The sequence below is a fragment of the Lampris incognitus genome, chromosome 16 (assembly GCF_029633865.1).
Source record: "Lampris incognitus isolate fLamInc1 chromosome 16, fLamInc1.hap2, whole genome shotgun sequence".
NCBI classification, from domain to species: Eukaryota; Metazoa; Chordata; class Actinopteri; order Lampriformes; family Lampridae; genus Lampris; species Lampris incognitus.
This window is the reverse complement of record NC_079226.1, coordinates 27376868-27392260: the sequence shown is the minus strand read 5'-3', so window position 1 is coordinate 27392260 and position 15393 is coordinate 27376868. Positions and strand designations below refer to the sequence as shown.

The 15393-nt window shown below is 45.5% G+C and overlaps 1 protein-coding gene across 1 annotated transcript in view; it reads left to right on the top strand.

Moving 5' to 3' along the window:
- Positions 1-11612, top strand: part of cdin1 (CDAN1 interacting nuclease 1) — an 81520-nt gene extending 69908 nt beyond the window's left edge. The window contains exon 9 of the mRNA XM_056295403.1: positions 11512-11612. Coding sequence (XP_056151378.1) covers positions 11512-11612 — 101 coding nt within the window. The remainder of the gene's footprint in view (positions 1-11511) is intronic.
- Positions 11613-15393: the final 3781 nt, after the last annotated feature.

The window sequence follows — 15393 nt, the reverse complement described above, 5'->3', positions numbered from 1 at the left end:
TCCCCTCCGCCGACTCTCAGAGTCTGGTGTCAGAGGGTTGGTGGGGGGGGGGGGGGCAGCAGCAGCAGCAGCAAATGTAACTGTGGCTTTCTCCTTCGGCGCTGTGATCAGTCTCAGGACTCTCATGAGCCTCCGTGAAAATGTGAAGCCCTCTAGCGACACCTGGCGGATTTAGTGAGTATCGAAACTTTAGCGACAAACGAGCAGGCCGCAAAAAGAAAAAAAATCAAAATTGATTAATTTGCTTTACCGTTCAATTATGTCTTTGATGTCTTTGAGACTGTATTTTTAAATTAAAATTGAGGGGTAGACGTAGGTACAATATCTTGCGCTGATTTCAATTTTACACGTTAATATTTTTTGAAATATAAAATGCCAAGTTGTAGTTTTGTTTTTTTTGCTATTTAAGTATGTTAAAGCCGAGTCCCTCGCTTTTATTCGTTTATTTATGCATTTGTTTGATGGTAAATATGTGACTAAAACAAAATTGCCTGTCATTTTGTACACCATTGGTTTGTAACTATATGTGCCTCGAGCTAAGATTGAATACGCGCGTATTCAAAGTTCCCTTTGCGCGCGGCCACGTCACAGTCTGAAGTGATGCTGAACACTTCTCCAAAAGCAGATAAACGCGCTCGTTGGATATTTTGGGCTGCGTGTTTGTTCGTCGACGCGAAACACGTGATTTTAATTCAGGGGGTTCGGATTGACTGAGTACTGCTGAAAAGTGTAGTACTGTTACAGTAACTTATTCAGTATCATCAGACCCCAGCATCCTTTTATAATACGCGACTGTTGCTGGTTACAGTGTTGACTCCAATATTAGTGGTGTCGTTGCAGTATTTTCACAAAAAAACAAAAACAAAAAAAACAACTCAAAATAACAAAAATATCAAATGACACGTTGTCTGCAAAGATTCATTCCTATTGCACCCTGGGCAAAACAAAGCGAAGCAAAGTGAACCGTGTCGTGACTTGGTATATAAACACCTGTCTTTGATTGTCACACAGTTTCAGCAGGTCATTGACGAGATTAACAGGTCGCTCGTTGAGGATGACCGTCGTTAACCAAATGCTGGTTTAATGAGCTTGCATTGCACGTTTGTCCCAGAATACCTGGAGTGCATGTTGTTAGTAATCTGCAGACTATGGCCTAATCCCTGTGTTTCCAGCTCTAACACGTGGCTTTACATGGACAAAGGAAAGTGTGCGGCTGGTGGCGTTTTTTTATCAGGCTCTGCACAGGCTGAGTTATAATATATTTCTTTTATATATATATTTTTTATATCGGATTGAATGAGTCGAGGCCCGTACGAGGCCCGTATCGAGCCCCATTAGGAGATGTAATTGAGAGAAGTTTAAGTGGAGCCCGGAAACGGAGAAGTTAATAGCGGTGACCCTCTTGCAGAGCCTCTGTCGCTCATCATTTATCAGGCTTAAGGGGCTAAAGAGGCAGCCCGGACCCACCTTTTTATTACATATCACACCCCCCTCTCTCTCTCTCTCTCTCTCTCTCTCTCTCTCTCTCTCTCTCTCTCTCTCTCTCTCTCTCTCTCTCTCTCTCTCTCTCCCTCTCCCTCGCTCTCTCTCTCTCTCTCTCTCTCTCGCTCGCCCTTATCTAGCCTACATTATAGGAAATACATGCATCGTTGCCTGTTACGCGGATTTGGAAACAGAAACGTGTCCAATACAGTCTCTCCTCCGCTAACCAGAAGGGGGGACATGGCTTTAGGCGCTGGCCGATTTAAGCCTTCACTATTAAGGGTCTTCATTCGCCCTCTCACTTTTAAAATGAACATAAATTCCCCTCCCCCCCCCATCCTTGAGCTGTTTGTCCAGAGACGAAGGGAAATGTACCAAAAGACGAGTCTTTTCAGATGGGAAGTGGGAGAGGAAAGAATAACCGCAGAATTAATCGAGCAGCCTTGCTTATAGAGACCCGCATGGAGACATGCAGAAGGTTCCTTCTGAGCGCCCTTTTAGCACGGACCCCCCCCCCCATGTTTTCTTTTCTTTTCATTTTTTTTCTTACTGCTCAACTTAAGAAGATTTAAAATAAGGTGCAATATATTATAAACCTAAACCTCGTTTATATGTTTAGAATATTAAACAGATTAAACTTTTTTTTCAACTCAAGCCCCGGATGTTAGTGATGCAGTAATCACACTCAAATCGAAGTTGTTATTATTTATTAAAAAAAAAAAAAACAATCGACGTGTAAAAAATAAAACGCCAGGAGTCGACTCCACAGCCTAGTCGATCCGAAGCGAGTCACATTTGTGACTTCGATTATTTAAAACGCTGTTTTCGTTTTATCGATCCATCCATCATCTCCATTAAAGTCACCTTGGCACTTTACATTGCTTAGTTGTTGTGCAGCCATATGCAACCAATAAAGCGATTACTACTTTATTCATTTATTTATCTATTAATGTTTTACCCGACATGCAGCGGGGCTTGAGTCTTAAAACATATTTTGTACGTATGTTTGTTGTGACTGTGTACTCACGTGCGAGTATGCAAATATGTACTGAGGTGAATTTGTATTTTAATGCAGACTGTGGCAACAAAATGTCCCCAGAAGGACGATAGAAAAATATCGATCTGCTTATTATCATGCTGTCATTACGATTCGTTTTTCTTTTATTTTGGAGGTAGTATTTTTGGCGCCAAAGTTATTGTAATGGTGCTGAGGACAGGACAGGATTCCTGCCGGGGCGGGAGCAGCGCGGGGCGGGTTGAGGGCCCGGCCCGAGCTGCGTCTGCCTGCTTCCTGCGCGCAGGCCCGAGTCAGTCAGCGGGGGACGCAGCTGCGTCTGCACGCGCGCTGTGGGCTTTTGATATTCCAGTCACAGTGCAGAGTAAACACGGCGCTCTGATTCAATAAACATCACTGACAGACGCGGCTCCATATCCCTCCGCTCGCAAAATAAGCTTCACTTCATTCAGGACAAGTCGAGAAACTGCTTTTTGTCTTTCGGAAGATGAGGAAATCAACGCTGTTGTTGTTTTGTTTTGTTTTGTTTTCTCCAATGGTTTAATTTCTGTGTAAAAGGTATTTTTCGCGTGCTTTTTTTAAGACATCAAACTTGTTTGATGTGCCGTGTCGTTTGGTCATACGTATATATAAATCGCTTTGCATTTTATTTGGAGAGTTTATTGCAGAACCAATAAACAATGTTTCACTTCTTTGGTTGCTATTAAAGAATTGTTGGACTGTCTTCTGGTGTGTTCTCTCGTTTGTTTTACTCGTGTTTTCAGGGTTTCTCAGGAGTGGCCAAGGCGAAACGGAAATACTCCGCTGAGGCTTAGTAAAAGTCTGCGTGTTGATTTCACGCACACCACGTTGACGAGGCTGATCAAAATGATCAAACGAAAGGTGCAAAAATATACATATATATATATATATATATATCAACTATATTGTTTAACAGGATCATGTTTGGATTGCTTAGTTGCTTGAATTAAACTCGATTCCTACATATGACCACATGCGTATCCCCTGCATGGTAGTATAAAGACGAATAAACTTCAGTAATAAAACCACGCACGACTCCACGTGTTTCGCTCATGACTCCTTTTGTTTGAAACAGTTCTGAAAAACAACACAGGTAAACAAATGTAGATGTTTTATTTGGGGTTGTTAGTGTGTGTTTTTGTTTTTTTCCCCACTGCTTTTTTCCTGTTTGTGTGCCCCCCCACCCCACCCCTCCTTTCCACGCGCGCGCGCGCACGCACACACATGCATACATATATAAACACACACAAACTCTGGTTCTGCTGGAGTTCAGATGATCAAGCGAGCTACCCAGGTAATTTACCTGGCATTGTCAAATAAAGCGGCCGCTGATTCAAATTAGAAGTGAAATATCAAAGACCGGCGTTGCCTTTGCAGCCAGCCACTTATCCACATAGGAGACAGAGACGAGATCTAAAGAGCTCGGGGACCTGCAGAGAGGCAACGACAACATTCAAGCCTTCATAGATAAATATCACCAATGGGAGCAACCCAGCAAAACATGGCCAGGTTCACTGGTAACGGCACATTCATCTGGATTATATGCCCTACTTATCCCATTATTTTTTTAGCTTGTGGTGTGTCCTTTAAGGTGGCCGCATCCTAACAGTAACAAGGGATATTCCCTATATTTCGGTGGACCTTTGCGATTTGCTTCCTGCTGAGTCTACATCAAAGGTCAAAGGTTGTAAATTCGTTAGCAGGAACGTGGACTTCCCGCCGGGTGTTGCTATGCTGAAGAAGTCTCCCACTGGTCTGGTCCCTGTCTCTCAACATAACACACATCATACATGCTGTATCTTCTGAGATGGCAGAGAAGTGAGGAAAAGCTGCTTTGCTAATATAAAAACATGATACAATACAAAACAATATGGCATTCAGAGAGAGAGAGAGAATTGGGTAGGGTGTGATTTCTCTATGGAGCACAACTGGACCAAGCTCCTTGGTCCAGTTGCTTTGCAGAAGCTGCCTGACAGACAGACTCCAGGCATCTTAGGCGGAAAGTTTGTGCTTTAATGTGCGCCTGAGAAGAGTCTCGGATTCCCCATAAGGAATGTGTAAACCCTGCACTCCGGTGCCCCGGAGACCAAAGACACACCGACGACTCTGCATCGCGACAACATCATGTGTGCAAACCACACAACTCTGTCCCGGTTCCCAAGCAGGGAAGACGACGAGGCCTCTGACACCCTGACGTGGTAAGTGGAAGGTGATTCCAATGAACAATGTCATTGCGGCGGAAACGATACCAAAAGAGGCCTCTGTTCAAACTAGACAAGCCGAGCTGAGGGATTTGGGTTGAGCACAGAGAGCCACCTGTAATTTGACTTGCCACATCTAAATGGGAGCTGAATAGGTTGCAGTGTGCGACAACAAATACAACACTTGCAATGCTTTAGTGGGTGTTTTTATATGGTTGGAGGCAAAATAGGGTGGGTGAGGATGTTTGAGTGTTTAATACTATAAACACACCGACTTCCCTCCCTCTGGCGTATGGAGGGCTCCCAGGGACACTTTCCATGTAAATATTCATAGGGTGATGGGATGGCCTATTAATTATTAAGCACAGAAAAGAAGTGTAATACTTCACTGTTTAACATATGAGTCTTATATTTTATTTGCTGAGCGAAAAAAGGCCATTTTGTACAAATCTCGTCACCATGAGCCTCGGGAACTTAAAATGGATGGTGCAAAGCCCTTCACTAATAACAACACCTTGTTGGGCATGCATGCAAAGTGATTTCTTTTTTCTTTTTGGGGCAAAGATGGAAAACCTGTAAGTCAGTGCATAAAGCAAAATTGTGCAGAGCTAATCAAACATTTACAAAAAGTTGTATTTTAGTACAAATCGATCTAGTATGCTCTCCGCTATACTCGCATTAGCATCGGCATGCATGGTGAACATGCACATTGCAAAGCTTAATGTGTTTTGTGTCATTTAGCTCAAAAGTGTGTGTGTGAGGGTAAAGCATGTTGGTGTGTTTAAGCACTTCCTGCTGACGGGCCGTGGTAACTTTCCAGGTGAGCCGTGTCAGTGTGCACTCCTACAGCCCTTCCGCGGAGGAAAAGTATCCCGCTCATGATCGTCCGTCCTTCTATCATCTGATGGACATCATACAGTTTCTATTATTATTATTGGGATCATCTGAACTGGATTTACTATCCCCCCACCCCACCCACCGGTGTGCAGTGGAGAAGAAGAACACACATATATCAGTTTAAAGCTAATTACCTGGGGATGAAAGTGTAATTCTAGACGAACAAGAGACGGGTAGAAAATGTGCCATGGTTTGCCGTCTCATCTGCAAAACCATGAAGTTTATCTTTGGACGTTGCACACTGTGTATTTAATGGACCAAGTGTTTGCAGACAAATTAAATATATTAAAAAAACACTGGAGGGAAGCTCATTTACCCACCTTACATTTTGACTGGAGTGAGGCCAGCAACGTTGAAAAGTACGAGATAAATCATTGAACCCACTAAAGTCTAGGAGATGTACGCCGGACTGGGATAAGGATGAAACCTTGCTTTCTTCTCCTCTAAGTTTTTCCTACCTGGTGCCCCGGGGCCTGTGGAGAGACTGGTGCCAGACTGTCACACTGTGTTGAAGGTGGAGTGGGACCACCGGTGAGTGGTGCTTACACGTCCACACCTCAAACCTCCAACGCCACACATTTGACAAGTGGCAGAAGCACACACACACACACACACACACACACACACACACACACACACACACACACACACACACACACACACACACACGGTGCACAGCTGTGACGTCAGGAGCATCCATAAGCAGCGACTAGCTGATGGAAATGTCATAGCCAACAGTGTGGCCCGTTCAGGTAAGCACCATGTTTACTTAAGAGGCCGCCTCTGCAGGAAAACGCCGTTCACTGACCCTCAGCGTTTTCCTTGTGCTAATTTTGCCCATCTTAAATTGTTTGCTATGCTGAACGAAGTAGACGTGAAATAAGGACCTTTTTGAATTGCGCGCAGAAAAAAAACAAATGACCCAGATACTATCAGGCTCGTTTCCGATGCCAGCGCACATCCTTAACGTGCCATTGATGGCCCGTGTCACTCGTGCTGACACGAGTCAAAATCAAAGAAGACACTCGCGCTATTCTGTAAGATCCCTTACACTCAAAAGTCAGCGTCCTCCGACTGAAATTGAATTAACCATTTCCCCAGCTGATGTGGTCTTTAAAGCCCTCATTACACGCAGAAGCATTGTATATATTATTGAATCCCTCAGAGGAATACGGGATAAGGAGTCTATGCTCATCCTATCATCACAAAGTTGTTATATTATAATCAATTACCGCGGATGAGCTAATTGTCCAATCTCTCACTCGCTAATTAACCCTGGAAAATATAAATGGGACAATCTAATGCACCACTTTTAAAGGGGGACGCGCGAATGGAGCTCACGCTTTAGTTAAGGCGGTCGATTTCTGTGGTGGGTCGTCAATATTTATAAGCCGCATCAAAGAGTCGCGTTGGAAAACGAGGCCCTCGCAACGACCAAACACAATTTAGATACAGGATATGCAAATGCGCCAGTTCTTGTTGCACTCCGGTGTTTGCATAACATCGGTTGACACAAATAGTCTATGAGGGGTTTTTGGGGGGGGGGGTTTCACACCACTTGTGTACAGACTACACAGCTCACTGTCCTTGGGATATTTTATTTTAAAAAGCCGTGCCAAGTAAGTCGCTGCATAAATACACCGCATTTCAACGCGTGTGATGACACCGCCTCTCATGTCCAAGTTGCTGCAAGCCTTTAAAAAGGTACCCACCATTACATAACCCCGAAGCAGCACGGGCGACGCGTTTTACTCACATCAGCCATAGGAATATCACCCCGTGTCACAGCAAAATATGTGTTGCATTGTTGTTTATATCTTAGCAGACCCCTTGCTTTGAGTTGTAAGGCTAGAGGTGATGTGCAGGATCATACTAGCAAGGGTTTGTAGTGAGCAGAGGTGGCCGGGGGAATTAGCCCGGTGCCCTCATCATCAACACTGAATGAGAGAGTTGAGGGGAGAAAGCTCGGAGATAGAGGGGTGCAGGGGGAAAACGCTGTGCGGTTGTGTGTTTCTATGTACCAAGTTTCCAGGGAGTCGCCCTCAGCCCCTCCATGATTCATGAAATGACACGGGGAAATAATAAATCTATTGCACATGTAAGCTAATGACTTAACGTCTTTAAGCTAGCGCGCTAGTGAAATGAACTGAAATATGAGACTATTGCTACAGCTCCGGTGCCATCAATATAACGTGGGGCATTCACAGCACAGAGTCAGAAAGCACACTACAGCTTCTCAGAGAAGAAATCCCAGACTCCTGTTATTTATTGTACGCGCGCAGGATGAGAAATCGGCCGAAAAATAGGAGCCAACTTTTTTTTGTTTTTTTTGTTTTTTGCTCTTTTGTGCTTCGCCGTATGTGCTGTTGTCAAACCCAGAGATTCCCGGCTATTCTTCACCTGACTCAATCCGCAGAGATGATATCCTCCATTCCCCTTTAATAGTGGCTGGTTGTTAATTATTAAAGGTATGTATTTGAATTATAAATATACTAGTTATACAGAAGTAGGCAAAGCAGGCGTATAGCCCCGGGCTAAATTCTTCCATTACCCATTATTTTCCAGCCTGCCTGCCTCCTATCCCTATGTCATCTCAAAAAACACTGAAGCATTCCTTTGTACTTACCTACCCCCTCCCCACTTTGGCCACACACACCCCCCACCTCCCTCCTCCCCTCCCCTCCCCTCCCTCCATACATATGGGTGCTGCCTCTTGAAGTAGGATGTCACACTTGTCTTAAATATAATGAATCACTATCTTCAAGGCATCCCCGGATCCCAAACACTCCCCGCAGAAACGTGCCGAGTCCTCCCCCGTTTCCATTCGTCCTACATGTCACAAATCATCCGTTGCGCGGGGCTCTCTACTAAATCATTAACATTGTCAGAAATGACTGGGCCAAGAACGGGAAGAGCCCAGAGATGCAGCCCCAGACATGCGTACGTGTGACGGGAATAGAGAATTGTAAACAAAGAGACGTGCAGCCTTATACCCGCTCTCCCCCCCCTTCTCTCACCGGTGCCCCCCTCCCCTTTTGCGTCCTCCCCCCCCCCGCTCTCTCTCTTTCTCTGCCCTCCGTGGGATTTCCCAACAATAAGAAGTGCGGTGCAAGGAAAGTGAAGAAACTGTCAAACAAGTTGAACAACTCACGTGAAAATCCTTAACTTCCATCCCTCAAGCAGCTCTCAATTTTTTTGCTGTTTTTTTATTTGGAGGGGGGGGGTTTGTTTTTTTCACCTTTGCCCTGAGTGGGAAGAATTGTTGTGTGCAATATAGGAGATTATGTCCCCGGGCCATTTGGATAACAGGTATTTATGGGCCTACTGTTGAGAGGATAATCAAAAATATGACTCCCCCCCCCCCCTCTCTCTCACTCGAGTTGCTTATCACCAATATCTATTTTTACCTATTGGCTGTGTTTGCTTTGTTGTCACATAATGATAATGCCACTGTCAAGACGCATTATAGTCTCCTCCTTACACCTAGCTTGCCACTCGAGAGGCAAGCCCCTCACGCGACGCTACTTATCAGGCTATATCCGTTTAATGCAACAGCCACGCTTATGTCTTAAGGATACACATTCATACCGACGCTGTCATCCATCAAAAGGATTACTAATTTTCTCTCAATTTCCGTCGCTCTCTTAAGAATCTAAAGGAAGATTGATAACGGATGAAGGAAAAGCACAGCCGCACTGTTTTTAACCTTGCTCAAGTCATTAATCCGCTTTATACCCATGAAGGTAATAAAGGAGACAATGAATTAGTCATTAAAGCACAGGTCAGTTTATTAGAATTCCTGATTGAACTGTAAAACGACTTCTCCCGGGCTGCCCGGGCATGTGGAGAAATCTGCAAAAGCAGGGAAGAAGAAAAAAAAAGAAGAAGAACTAAGCTGAGAGAAGCAGACTGAAGAGTTCCTGCACGGGGTGTGTTTTCTCTGGAAGAAAATGACAAAGAAATATTGGCAGCCATTGTTCGTCTCAGAAAAACAAATAACGCCTGATTATTGCTTCTGTATGTGCATGCACTGATACACACACATACACAACATGGGGTATCTGCATGTGCACACATGCACATGCACATGCACATGCACATGCACACTCACACATCATACACACACACACACACACACACACACACACACACACACACACACACACACACACACACACACACACACACACACACACACTTTCTGCCATGCACTGCACGCCCTTGTCTCTGTCTCTGTTACCGGGTAATGTGGCTGATGAGAGCGCTGACTTATGTTTGTCACCATTTGTTAGGTAATGTGGTTGCTGGATCCACTCCACGGGAATAGTTCAGAGGTGCTGGATATTTGCTGATCCCCCCCCCACACACACACACACACACACAACAGAGTGATGATCTAATGACTGGTGGGGGGGGGGTCATGTAGGGACCTGACTGAGGGAATGTAATGGATAGGGAGCAAACCAACACAGTACTGTGTCGGCAGTGTGAGACAACCAGTCTGTTTTGTGTGTGTGTGTGTGTGTGTGTGTGTGTGTGTGTGTGTGTGTGTGTGTGTGTGTGTGTGTGTGTGCATGCGGTGGGGGTGGGCTCACCAATTCTGAAATGGATATATTCATTGCAGGAAGTCTTTGGAATAACCTAACGAATGAGGTGCCATATATGAAAGTGTAACGAAGAACCAAAATATATATATTTTAGATAACGCCTCAGAGAGCTATCAAACGTGTTCAGGGCATTTGAAATACTTATTTACAAGTAATACATTTTAAAAGTCATCAAATCCTTTATAATAAAATGGATAAAATCCCAACAACAAGAAAACAACATATGGCGACTGGCAGCGTTGGCCAGCAACACATATTACTCTATTTAAAGATGATTTTGTTTGTCGTTTCCAAGGCAGAATGCCTATTCACGTGAAGAGAAATATTCCTAAAATATATATATATATATATATATATATATATATATATATATATATATATATATATATGAAGATCCACTGGGACACCGTCTCATATTTATGCCCCAAACCAGAATGCAAGCTAGTATCCGGATTTGCATGCAAATTAATATCTATCCCAAATACAGCGATTGCATCATGCATTTGGAAGTGATTTGTTGTGTATTTTGAATCGACACATCAGAGTTGGGAGTCCGAGGTCACGTCTGCCTTGGAAACCCTTCGCATCCGGAGGCATTTGATGAAGTGCTTGCGTCATGTCATGCTCTCCTGGAGGCCACTTATCACGACGGCCGACTTCAGAGGCTCGACAGGAAAAGTGGGGTCCCCGTTTCGGAGGGAGCCAAACAAGGCATGTGGATGTTATGTCTATGCCCCGCGAGTCTAGAGGGAGACTCGGTTGAGGGACAGCTTGAAATATCCAGACCAGGTGCTCTGCGGCGCGTGTGGTGGACGCGTAGTCTTGACTTCGCTGTGGCGGTTTCTTGTTTACAATCGTGTCTACAGACTGTCATCCACATCTGTCTCGCTCCCCCCCAACTAAATGCAACTTTCATTTCCTGGTCTGTAAATGAGTCGCTCCCACCGCATGCCTTTGATATTTATTTATTCAGTTTATGTGACGGGAACAATGCGCATTAATCAACATCTCGGCTTTCACATCACTAAACGTGTCAGAGTCACTCTCTCTCCCTGTCTCCAGCTCTCGCCCTGTTTTCCCTTCCTCCCTTCCTCAGACTCTTCTCTCTCTCTCTCTCTCTCTCTCTCTCTCTCTCTCTCTCTCTCTCTCTCGCTGTAGTCGCCTTCACCTCACTCCAATCAGCCAATCAGCTCTACGGCCCTAATGAGGGAGATTGCTTATGAAGGGGATCGGTTTCTGATGGCGGGCCCAGTGATTAATGTGCCCTGACATCGTGTCTTCCCTCCAGGAGTTCTGCTGGGCTATGGCGGCAGCGTGACGCAACCTCCTCAGAGGCGGACCTCTTGTTCTCTGGGACACCGAGGTCCCAAAGGGAAAGTGAGAAACTGAGATATGTTTCTGAGGCTCGTGCACAGGATTTCACTACACTGATGATGATGAAGATTCACGTTCATGGGGCATCCAGGTGGCGTGGCGGTCTATTCCATTGCCTACTTACATGGGGATCACCAGATCGAATCCCCGTGTTACCTCTGGCTTGGTCAGGCGTCCCTACAGACACAATTGGCCGTGTCTGCGGGTGGGAAGCCGGATGTGGGTATGTGTCCTGGTCGCTGCATTAGCGCCTCCCCTGGTCAGTCGGGCTGCCTGTTCAAGGGGGAGGGGGAACTGGGAGGAATAGTGTGGTCCTCCCTCGTGCTACGTCCCCCTGGTGAAATGCCTCATTGTCAGGTGAAACAACCAGGTATCACGAGATTTCATGTCATAGTCATGAAATGTAATCTATGAAATCATGGTGGGGGACAAGATGTCACTGACATTTTCTTGTCCGGCACCACAAAGTTGTGTGGGCCAAGTTTCTCTTGCGTGAGTCACATTATCAAGATGCGGGCTCTGGCTGGTCTGGCCTCCCGGGAGAATGCCGGTCACTTACATATATTTGAAAACACACATACTATGGCGGTTAGGGTTAGGGTAGTTTTCAAATATCTGTAAGTGACTGGGATTCTCCCGGGAGGCCAGACCAGCCAAAGTCAGCATTTTGATAGTGTGACTCGCACAAGAAAAATCTCGGCCCATACAACTTCGTGGTGCCGGACAAGAACATTTCCATGACATCATGTCCCCCAGCACGATTTCCTAGATTACATTTTGTGACTATGACACAAAATCTCGTGATACCAGGCTGGGTGAAAGGAAGCGGCTGGCGACTCCACATGTATAGGAGGAGGCATGTGGTAGTCTGCACCCCTCCCCGGATCGGCAGAGGGGGTGGAGCAGTGACCGGGATGACTCGGAGGAGTGGGATAATTGACCGGATACAACTGAGGAGAAAAAGGAAGAAAAAAAATTCCCAAAAAACCCAAAAAAGATTCATGTTCATTCACTCTCCTCGTGTTACATCTCTCCAAGTGTCCATATGACAATATTCACAACAACGGACGTGAGGGAAAGGTAGTGATGGTAGCTAGAGTAGCCTACATATAAGATACAGGAGGCCAGGGGTTGCTGGCGTATAGAGTTTCAGCACATACCGTTTCATATGAGGCGGATCCCGCGACTGGACTACACCTCTTGCCTCAGCTGTTCGATTACATCCATTTCATCACGGGTGTAAATGTCATTGGAGTCCTGTTAATGTTGAGAGATCGCTCATAACTACAGGCCGCTAATGAATGCCTTATTAATGCGACATGAAAATAGCCCATGTTCGAACCATTAAAACAGGAAAGACAATAGCGCTGACGGTCAGGTTCAGATCCCTCCCTACACCCTGCACCGGGCCCGGCGTTTAAAAAAGTTACTTTAAGCCATATATCATTTGTAATAAAAGTGTCTTGAAGATTTATGGCTCTATTTGGGGCGTTAACTATTGTGTGTTGAAATGTATGGTGGAAAGTCTCTAGACTGAGGGGACTGTTCATCTCCATACTCACGCTCATCAGGAGAACTTCCTACACTATTACCATTCGGTGAATTACATTACAGCGAATCTGAAACACTTATCCTTGGGTTGAAAGGCGCTAATATAACATGCACCATTATCAAGAAATTTCCACCTAGCGACCCAACTAACCCGAACACTGCTTTCCACCCTCCAAGCCTGCAGATGAGACCAGACTTCACTGAGCCAATGAGCTTCAACAAAACAGATTTGATTGCCAGCGCTTTAGCGCCAATGATCCTAGAATAACAGGGAACATATTGTATCATCAGCAAAGGGCCGCATAGCCGGACGTCTCCCTGCCTAACGGGCCCGCAGAAGCCCGGGCTCAATGGCGGAGGTAATGACCAGCCTCATGATCCAGTAACACAGGTGAGCAGGTAACCATGTGAAGAGAAAGGGAGAATGGAGAGAAGCGGGAGTGGAACGAGTAGACACACTTATTGGAGTTGCACTGTGACTAGTGATGATGGCATGGATATTCCACAGGAAAGGACTGGAGGAAAGTTTAAACCAGGAAGGATCAAGTTCAGAGTTTATAGGACTATGCTATGTGGTTAAAACATAACATAAATGCTTGATTACAAACAAAACGGCCTCATGCTCAGACCATGTATGACGGTGGCCTTTGATGACCTGTATGGGCCACATGTAATGTATAAGGTTTAAGTGCTCCGTTATAATGGTGTTCAGATCACTGACATCTTGCAAAGCATGCCAGTAAGGCTTCAGGGTGAGGTGTGAGTGTGTGTGTGTGTGTGTGTGTGTGTGTGTTGGGGGGGTGGCATTGGATTGGTTGAGACACTGCCATTGATTGTATGCAACTTGTATCAAGCGATCACGCATGGCAAATTAATTTGAGCCCGAGCTCAGCCTGTCTGAGCTATGCGTGGCAATGGGGACTCAAAATAAGATAAATACGCCTGTTTTGATGACCATTTCCACTGTTAAGATATAATTGTCGTCATATCAAAGAGCAATCAATGTACAATATGTGATTGTTTTTAATTTTCAATGGATGTTTTGTCACACAGCAGCTCCTGTGTAAGTAAGGTGGGAGAGCCAGATGTGGTTATATTAGTTGTGTGTGTGTGTGTGTTCGTACCTGTCTCTGTATTTAAGCACAAATGAGTGTGAACATCTGTGCACAGGCTAGCTTGTGTATGCATTTAGGCCCATGTGTAATATTCTTGTTATCTGCTAGTTCCTGCAGGTGTGTGGTGAGCACACGTGTTTGTACCTAGACTGACACTGATGGCGACCGTGCCACAGAACGGAAGCATTATCACTACCTTGCACATCTGCCCGTCCCTTACCACCACTCATAAGCTTATTTCCCACCACAAGCCGTCTTGGGAGCTAAGATAATGTTGCTTTGGTGGCAGGAGACAGGTTGACGGCTGTCAGCGACGAAGGCAGAATAAATGACGAGGTTTCAACGCGGCGCCGCCAAGGCGCATTAGGGACCTCTGGATCCCCATCTCCAAAACACCAGGATGAAAATAATTTTGTCGCAGAGGCACGGGGTCGCCCATCACTGTCTAGCGTGTGCCTTGATTCATGGCTGGGAAGGATCAACGCTGTGTCTTATTCAGGTTGAGGCTTAATTGTCTCCCTCATCCGACTCATCCGTTGCCCTAATGATAGTGCGTCTGCTGCCGTAGACACATGGTTAGCCTGCTGGACCGTAACTTGGCAAAATGAGACCCCCCCACCACCACCCCACCCCACTCCACCCGCCGCCTCCCCACCAACATCACCACAAGCTGAGAGGTTACCCCTCCAAACCTCTCTCCTGCCCACCCCCCTCCCCCCAACCATGAGTGTGTGAATAAATGGAGGCGGCTTCATCGCCTGTAGACGCGTGTGTTTATACCCACGGCAGAATGTCTGTTGGCGTTAATGTATGTAGATTTCATTTTTGATGAGTGATTATTTGACTGCTCATTTTGCCTCAGATTTATGGCCCCCTCTCTATCTCCTGACTGCAGTGCCACTCTTATCTTTAATAAAAGAGATGAGGACATTAATCAGGTTTTGTTGGCGGCCCTGACTAAGACATTAAATGTATTGTATGGGGTAAGTAAACACGCTTCACATCCCTCTCTCTCTCTTGAGAGAGAGAGGGATGTGAAGAGAGAAAGGGAGAGAGCGAGGGAGAGAGGAAATGTAGAAGCGGGAGGAGGAAAAAAAAACCTCATTATATTTATCATAATTTCACATCTG